The sequence below is a fragment of the Crocodylus porosus genome, unplaced genomic scaffold, assembly GCF_001723895.1.
Source record: "Crocodylus porosus isolate Cpor-Errol unplaced genomic scaffold, CroPor_comp1, whole genome shotgun sequence".
Classification (NCBI taxonomy): domain Eukaryota; kingdom Metazoa; phylum Chordata; order Crocodylia; family Crocodylidae; genus Crocodylus; species Crocodylus porosus.
In genome coordinates, this window is record NW_017728931.1 from 48,011,770 (window position 1) to 48,021,227 (window position 9,458).

Genomic DNA, 9,458 nt, shown 5'->3' on the forward strand with positions numbered 1-9,458 from the left:
CAGATGTCCGGGTAACTTAAATCACCCATGACAACTACATCCCTTGCCTTAAGTGCCTCTGCAAGCTGGCCCGAAAATTCCCGATCCAGCTCCTGCCCTTGGTTGGGGTCTGTAGTAGACCCCTACCATTAGATCCCTCTCCCCATGGCCCCCTTGTATCTTGACCCAGAGCACTTCAGCTTGCCCCTCCTCTGACCCCATTCTGCTGGCAGATAATGCGTATTGCTCCTTGACACTGAACGCCACACCCCCACCTTTCCTTCCTTCTCTATCCCCCTGCCTGTAAAGCCTATAGCCCCTAATGCTAACTGCCCAGTCATAGGATGAATCTTGATACAGGGAGTACCAAAGGACATCTCTCCCCTTGCCATAACGGTTACCAAGCTTTAATACCTAAAGACCACAGCAGCCATAAACCCTCTGACCATCCAGTTCTGTTCTGGGTGGTTTATTGTGCTCTGCAGTTGATGTACTTTGACATATAGCAAGCAGCAGGGTACCACTGATGATCTTGATGCAGTTCCAGCATCACACTCAGCCAGCCAGTCTAGCCATGAACTTGCCCACGCAGAAGCCAGTGCAGATTGCCAGGAAGATCCTGCTCATCTTGAAGTTCTGCCACCACACCTTGCTGTCATGGGTCCACAGGACTATCTACCCCTTACTGCTCATATAAGCAACTTGCAGGTGGCCCCAAAGAAGGAGGTTTTCTATCATGTCCTGCTTGGACACTCAGATAGACTGAACACACAGCACAGCTTGAGAAGGTGCCTTTTGAATGCCTGGTTTACAGCACTGTAAAGTTGCCAAAATGTAGCCCAGAAGCTGGCAGATAAACTGGGAGAGGGCAGAAAGCAAGCCCCAGGTCGGTGGCAACACTCTATCTTGAACAAGAGAGGATCTGTTGGTATTCTCTGGACAGGAATTTTAAGACTCAGCGCCAAAAGTGAAGCTGGGATCTCTACTCAGCAGCTCCAAGCTGCAGATTATCATGTTTTGAAGTACTTCAACCAGGAGGCAGCTATATGCTCATGTGTCCAGGCCTAAAGCACTCCAAACTGCAAGTATTTCAAACTGGAGTAGGAGTTTTGGTCTCACATATATATCTGTCCAGACCCCAATTTTCTAGTAAATTTAATACAAGATGGCTGGGCTTCTGGCAATATGTTATAGACTTCCTGGCACCCCCCCCCCAAATATATACATTCTAGATATAAGCAACCTTTGCATTCTTGTGTTTAAGAGACCTTATCCAAGTCTTCAAAAGCCAAAAGGATGAAAGACTGCCAGTGGGATTTAAAAATCACACCTTGCACTGATACATTTTTGCTAGGAGTAAGGAAACAGGAGGAAGCTTTCCAGATGCATCAACTTACACCCCCACATTCATAATTCAAAATCTTATTGGCTAAGAGGAAAGGAATTCGTAAGTCCCACCACTGTTCTTCTCAAGAAGTCATCAGGTGTCCTCCTGGATCAGCTTGGACAGCATCCTTCACAAGCAACATAAATCATTTGCTGTCTTCCCTTGAGGCTGAGTATACTGCCTCTTCATCTCATGTCAAGGACTAGTTTAAGGAGTTGAATTGTGAATCACTGCATCACTACTTTTGGCAGTTTTGAACAGCCTCCTAGTAACTAACAGGTTTATAACAACTCAAAACACAGAGAAACAATGGACTGGATTTTAGTGCAATTCACTGGAGAAAGAACTAAGAAGTCTTTGGGAGAGGAGTTACTGCAACAACACAGTGAACTGTGAAAAACTGTTTTAATACCAGCAGGAAGACAGCATACTTACAGAATCTCAGCCAGCATAATACTTTTTCAACCCTCACAAACATAGCAACCTTTTGCTCTGTAACAGGCTTCTTGTCAACTTCCCTCATTAATACAAAAATATAGATATTCTTCCTATAGAGTTAATAGACACAAAGAAAAATACTGACTATGCCAAGATGACAATAATAAAAAGGCCAGTTTTATTCAAATTGTTTCATACACTTTCGGAGATAACATTACTAAGCAGTTTCATCAAGAAGGGTTCCTGGTTGGAAGACAGTAAGAAGACAACAAAAGAATTCTGTGAAATAATGATAAACTTTAGGACCTGAACTAAAAAATAAGCAGAATTAAAAAAAAAAGAAAAAAAAAAAAAAAAAAAAGACGACGACTTTAGGCAGCATTGATTTCACTGAAGATGGTGGTGAAAGAAATGAACAAAGAAGCAATGACTATAGCTATATTCATAAAACAGACAGGTATTCAGCATGAAAGAGTACTGGTAGCGAGTTTAGCCACTGCTTGTTAAGTGGCTGGATTGGAATTAACGAGCCACACTGGTATCACCTAACATGTTTCTGTTTCAAATCAAGGCTGAGATGACGACTCACTATGTGACCTTGGGCAAAACATTCTTCTCTGCTCTTCACTGTCAGTCAGAACTGTAGAATTGCAGAAGTGCTCAACCTTTTTCCTCAGCAGGGTGGATGGGCAGAGCCCTGTCTGTTGTGGCCAGATCCCACCAGTGGTCCTGATCTGACACCGGGACCAACACAGTAGACACCATCCAGCCATGCAGAGTGAGGCACGGGGCAGCCCAGCTGCAATCTGGCCCACAGGGAAAAGATACTGAAGCTTAGCCCCACGGAAGAGAAAGGGGGCATGCATGGCCCAAGACTAAGCAGGAAAAGGAGGCACGTCCCTGTCTCAATCCAGCCCCATGGGGGAAAACGGGTGTAGCTTGGCCCTGCAAGGAAAAGGAGCGTGGCTCAGCCCAAGGGGGCATGGCGCAGTTGCAATTGGGCACATGGGGCTTGGGGTTTGGGAATTTGGCAAGTGGAGAGTAACCATATTAATGGCCACTACTCCCCTGGTACCAAATTTCCTGCTCCATGGGGAGCCCTGCAGGCCAGATGTGATGGCTCTGCGGGCTGCATTTGGCCCACAAACCAGAGGTTGAATACTCCTGGCATAAAGCATAAGGACCCAATTTAAAACAAAAAATCCATACCTTTTGATGAAAACATGCTTACACGGAAAACCATTACAGTACAAAAATAAAAATGCAGACCTGAACTGGAAAGAAGGGGGAAATGGTAATAGGAACTAATATGCCAAGCCAATCACAACAGCTAGAGAATAATAAGAGAATTTTGTGGGATGAGAAATCCCCAGACTTTCCAGCTGAAAGGTTTATTTTCTTTGATGAGCAGGATAAAACCATTCATACAGAAGCCCCTGGAATGCTAGAAATGAAACTGTTCTTAGATGAAGTTACCGTAACTTAGTCTTAAATTTACACTGATCTTGCAGTAAGGTCTACTGGAAATGGAATGAAAATAGCAGAGTTTGAAATACACAGTCTCATGTATGTCAACATATATACGGTGAGCCTAAAAGTAAAACAGAATACTGAACCAAGGGGAGTAGATGACAGAGGTAAGGATTAAATATCTAGTATACTGAACCAACATGGTGGTTCCATGTATTGCTTATACAGTGGTATACAGATGCACAAAAGATGGGAGCATTCAGGGGATCCATGATAAGGAATACTATGTAGAACATTCTCTCTCAGTCACATTAATATAGTAGAAGCTATCAAGCTTCTGGTACGGCACTCCCTTAAGAGAGATCTCACCTTTAGTTGTCAGAGCCATGCTACTTACCAGGTAGAATGTGTCTAAAGTAGCTGCTCTCCAGGTGAGGGTACGGTGGTGGAGGTAGGGTGTAGTTTCTCTCTGGTATACCACACATCACTCCTCGATCTCCAATACCCATTGGGAGCATCAGAGATAGGGCAGAGGGCAAAGAACTCAAGGAGGGGCCCAGGTTTGGAATTGCAACAGGCAAGCCTGCAAGAAGAAAATGTCTATTAAAATTCAGTGGAGCTATTCAAGTTTAGTGAACACACAACCAAATGTTTATTAAGGGGTTAGGAGTGCATTGCAAGAATAGTCAAAATTCCTTTTGACTTTAATTGGAATTATGCAGCCAAAGCTCCCTTGAGAACTTTGAAAGTTTAGATCTTTGCCACCATAGGTTTAACCCTCCATTATAATGAAAGGTCCGAGCTTTTATTGTAATGTAACCAAGAGTAACCCAAAACCTAAATAGCTCCCAGAGTCCCAAAGCACACTCTCCACCTGCAAGACTTCCCAGTAACTGTCCGTTTCTATTTTGGTATACTCAAGAAGCAATTCTTTAAAATTACCACATTCACTCGAATCTAAGACAACCCTGAATTTAAGATGACTTGCCCAATTATTAGATTGTAGACATGGAAAATTAAAACAAATTTCCTAAAATTTTCTATGTACAGAATCTAGTTATTGGAGGGTCATCTTAAATTCATTCCTCCCACCACTGACACAGGAAAAGTAGCAGGGGAAGAGGGGGAGAACCCTGTCCTACTCCCCCTGTTCCCCCCTACCTTGTGCAGCAGGGAGGCAGGTACAGGGGCAAGCAGCAATCCCCACAGTGCCTCCTCCCTCCTACCACCTGTCCCTTTCTTATGCCTGTCCCCCCTCCCCCCTTAGCTTTGCAGCTGCTCTTGCTGCATCTCCCCTGGGAGCACAGAGCACCTGGCTGGACCAAGGAGTAGTGGCAGCTCTGGCTTCAGCCTTCAACCCCAGTTGGAGTCAGGGCCAGAGCCACAGCAGTTCCCCTGCTGCTCAACATGCCCTTTCTCCCTTCTCTCCCTGCCACCCCTCCCCACCCACCCCACACACTCCATGCCCTCTCCCTGCATTCTTCCCTCTGGGCTCCGCTTCCCCCATGCCCTGTGCCACTTTCCCTGCACTTTGAGTCCCTTCACCTGTGCTCCCCCTGCCACCCCTTCCCATGCTTTCCCCAGCACTGTGCACTTTCCCTCATGTTCCTCCCTGCACTGCACACCTCCCCATGTCCCTTCCCTGCGCACCCCCTTTCCCCATGTTCCCCCATACAACACATGCCTTTCCCCCCCCCAAGCTCCCTTTACTCCACATGTCCTTTCCTCTATAGCCCCCTTGCTTTATGCATGTCTTTCCCTGAAATCTCCCTCCCACCTTTCCCCCCTGTGCTCCTACACACCATACACCTCTTCCCCATACTCTACCATACACCCCCTACCTGGCCCTATCTGGAGCCACAGCAGCTGCTTGCCTGGCCCATACTCAATTCTAAGACTAGAGGTATCCTGTCCTCTCCATGCTGAATGGGAGAAAACCACTGTCTTACATTTGAGTAAATACAGTAAAGTTATTAAAATAATTGTAAATATGATATACTTAACCTAACATACAAGCATTCTGAGTAGTTTATTGTTGGCAACTAAACAGAACCTTGCTTAACATTTTTAAGTAACTGGCAAACCAAGAAAAGTTTTAAAATCTTGTACATTTCATTGTCAAGTATCTACTTTTTATCTTCTTTGCTGTTAGTGTTTTTCATCCCATTATAGGCCTGGGGCAGGGGAAAAGGCAAACTAATAAGTAGTTAGTTGATAGTAAGAGAGGAGATAACAGAAGGAATGGGGATGACAAAGAAGTAAAAGGTGGACAGGAGTATGGAGGACAGGGAAAGCTAGGGTACTCATGGAAGGACCGTGACAATATCGGGGTAAACAACTGTTTTTCTGAAAGCGCTCACTGTGGCACAAGACAAAGAGTGCCAGGAGTCAGTGATCCTGCTGGCCTCACTGTGGCTCCTGAAGATGTGAGGTTCTGACTTGACTACTCCATGGAGTTGGGAAAGTCTTCTATTACAGGGCTGGTTCTACCCTAGGACACCCCACCTCTTCCCCCCAAGTCCAAGTGGCTGAAGCAAGCAGTACCCCAAAGAAAGGATCACCTCTGCTAGAATCTGGAGAGTCTAACTGAGACTGGAATACTTTCTGCTGCATATACGAGTTGATCCTGTATTATATTTGTAATGGACATTTATCTGTGTAGCTCTCTATGGTCAAGACCACACACATTTTAAAATAAGTCATTATTAAGTATGCCTTACCTATTGTAGGAAGTTTCTCAGATGTACCTCATACCAAAGCAGTAAAATATCACAGAGAGGAATGCAGCATTAAAACACAGCTAGGCCATGAACACTATTAGAACAAAAATAGTTTCCTTCAAGCAGGAACTGTGCAAGACTCCTTGGCATTTTGTTCCTTGAATAGCATGATGGAATCTGATCCCAACAATCATGCCTCCTATCATGCTGTCTATCCATGTGTGGCGGGACACCTGACTTTAGGATCAAGGATCCGATCCTATTTCATAGACATTAGGGCCAAAATTTGTACCGTTTCAACTTGCCAATGCAGGGGATCAAGTGCCCATGGCAATCAGCCTGTGCAGTCCCACAGCCGATTGCTGGTCCCAGTCCTGGGATAGCATCAGCCTCCAGCCAGCTTGGAGGCTTCACAATGCCACTTGGACTGGGGCAAAATAGAGGGGGGGGGGCATCCCAGAGTAGAACTAGACTTGGGGCCAGAGAATTTCCCAACTCAGCAAGCCATAGAGAAGTCTAGTCAGAACCCCACATCCTCAACAGCTGCACAGTGCTTTATCCCAGAGACACCACTAGACTGCTTTTTCTATCATCTTACTGCTCCTGCCCATTAGCTGATTGTTAGTCCCAACACCAGGACCACACAAGAGTCTCCAAGTGACTCCAGGGTACTTCCAGGGCTGGATCGACAATTAGCTACCCTGCCATACATTCGGTTTAAGACATAATGGAAACCAGCCATAAAAACATTACACATATTCTGTGGAATATTTTTGTACCTGGTTTCCCATTCCGTCACATCGTTAATTGTCTGAACATGTGGCTGCATTATTATTTATGATGCAGTTCACAGGTTAATTATATCTTAGATGTAACGTCTGCCAGGGGCCTAGAACTCATCCTTTCTTGTTTTGATTCAAGCAATGTTTAGTTGCCCACCACCTGCAGCTTTATGCCACCACATGACAGAACCACAGACCTGCTCAACTGTGTGAGCATATCATCCACTAATGACTCCAGCTGTTAGAAGATAAAGCCAAATGCTAATATGCAACTCTGAACATTTCCCATGTTATAGTAGTTTGGTTTTCAAGTGTCATAGAAAAACGCAAAAAACACAATGCTCTCTGTTACCTGGTGCTGGTATGGCATTGTGAGTAGGTGATGCAGCCAGTCCCAAGTGACTTCCTGAGACAGGCAGGGCATTGCTCACAGAGGATGAGGTCAGCTGGTCCATCCCCACAGGACTTAGGTTCATTTCATTCATTCTAAGGAGGAAAAATACCTGCCAGGTCACGTAGTTTGTTAACTATATGTAGTCAGTACTATATGCGGACTCAGGATTAGACATGTTTCATACTTAAAAAAAAAAAAAAAAAAAAATCTAAGACTAGTATGGCACTTTAGCCTCAAAAGAATCTTCCTCACTGAACAGAAAAGAAAGTTCTCTCGCTATCAAATAGAAGACATTTTGTAGATAATACATCCCATGCCCTTCATACCCACGAATCATATCACATACCAAAAAACAATAAAGACACTGGCTTAAAACAGAAACAAAACAAGGCCCTAACTTATTTGCTATTGTCCAAGAAGGAAAGAAGATTGCTGAGCAATAGTCATTATGACCCAATATCCGCCATGGATATTCTATTTCAAACTTCTGTGACCTTGTCAAATTATGTTTTGGAAGAGGAGGTCTATTTAATTATATTTAGTTTGGATGAACCTATGGGAACTCTCTCAAGTATCACAGCGTCTGTCATCTAAATACCTATTTCAAAAACAGCAAACCATACTAATTTCATCTACAGTGATGGTGACAACCTACTATCAATAACCAAATTATTTTAGTAACCAAACACCGCACTGATATTTTGATTTCTGTTCAACAAAGGATGGTGTCCCTTATGTGTTTAGGAAACGGAACCACACAAAATCTTGCTTTGCCTCAGAACTGCTGAACTAGAGACTTTGCCCCCTTGATTAGTACCACGATGGTGCTGGCCAAGAAGGACAAAATCATTTCCATAGCATAGATGCTTTTCAGAGGACAAGCTGGCAGTCTCAATCTAGTTTTTCAGAGACTTGTGTTCCCATTGTACACAAAGGAAAGCTGCCATCACAAATTAACATACTAGCTGTGTCAAGATCAGCAGAAGTGAAGAATAAATTCAGTATGGATTCTACACTACCATCTTCTGCCCTATTAGGTCTATTTGCTAGGAGGGAAAGCAAACTCAAATTCTTATCACCCATTATTGCAATCAAGTCTACAGACAAACAGGGCCAGTCTGGTCTGCCTGGCACCTGTTGCTAGCACCAAATTCATTCCATGAGATGGCAGTCACAGTGCTTTACTTCGGAGAAGTGGCCAACAGAAGTTCACCATGCTGAAGACCTTTCTGGTCTCCTTCGAGGGCCGTATCTGCATCCATATAGAACCGACATACCAACATATCCAAGGGCCCAGCTATAGAAGTTGTTTGCATGCACTCACTTTAATAGCTGGTTGACTCTTTTTATAGCTGAACAGTCATCTTTGTCTAGCGATAATTACTCAGCACATTTACAGCACAATTCACCAGTGAATGGTATGATCATTATGCAGTACACATGGCCAGCCTACATTCATGGTGCAACTCACCAGTGAATGGTGGGTGTGATCCTTCCTTGGTGCCTGTGGCTGGTTTACATCTATGACACAATTCATCAGCAAAGGGTACAACTGTGACTTGGCAACTGCTGCAGGTCCCAGTGACCGACAGTGTTATTCACCAGTGAATGGTGGGGTCCTTGCTTTGCCCATGCAGCCAGTCTACATTTATGCCATGATGCACCACTGAATAGTGCAATCGTAACTTAGCACCCGTGACTGATTTAAATGCATGGCGCTATTCACCAGCAAATGGCACAATCATCACTTCACACATGCAACTGGTCTAACATTTATGGTGTGACCCACGGTGAATGGTGTAATCGTTACTTAGCACCTGTAACTGGTCTAAATCTATGGTGCCACTCACCAATGAATGGCGGGATCCCTGCTTTGCCCATGCAGCTGACTGACATTTATGCCACAATGCACCAGCAAATGGTGCAATCAGTACTTCACACCTGTGACCAATCTAAACGTACAGAGCTATTCACCAGCGAGTGGCATGATCATCACTTCGCACATGCGGATGGTCTACATGGACAGTGCGACGCACCAGCAAATGGTACAATCCTTCCTCCGTACCCACTGCCCGGCTACATTTATGGCACAACGCACCAGCGAATAGCGTGATCCCTCCTCAGCACCTGCTGCCAGTCTGCATTACTGGCACGACTCACCCCTAAACCTTACTGGGTGTGGGTAAACCTACACAGGGCGGCACCACTCCCGGCGCAATAAATGTAACGTGTCGCGGGCCCCAGGCAGGGCGCCCCCCCCCGCCTTGCTCACCTGGGATGCATCGGGC

The 9,458-nt window shown here is 44.9% G+C and overlaps 1 protein-coding gene across 1 annotated transcript in view; it reads right to left on the reverse strand.

Annotated features, from left to right (window-relative positions):
* The window catches only part of PRDM4 (PR/SET domain 4), a 38,961-nt gene extending 29,509 nt beyond the window's left edge, over positions 1–9,452 (reverse strand). Inside the window, exons 1-3 of the mRNA XM_019544799.1 lie at positions 9,443–9,452; positions 7,129–7,262; positions 3,672–3,857 (exon numbers count right to left, since the gene is read on the reverse strand). Coding sequence (XP_019400344.1) covers positions 3,672–3,857; positions 7,129–7,261 — 319 coding nt within the window. The 5' untranslated portion in view covers position 7,262; positions 9,443–9,452. The remainder of the gene's footprint in view (positions 1–3,671; positions 3,858–7,128; positions 7,263–9,442) is intronic.
* Between the last annotated feature and the right edge of the window lie 6 nt (positions 9,453–9,458).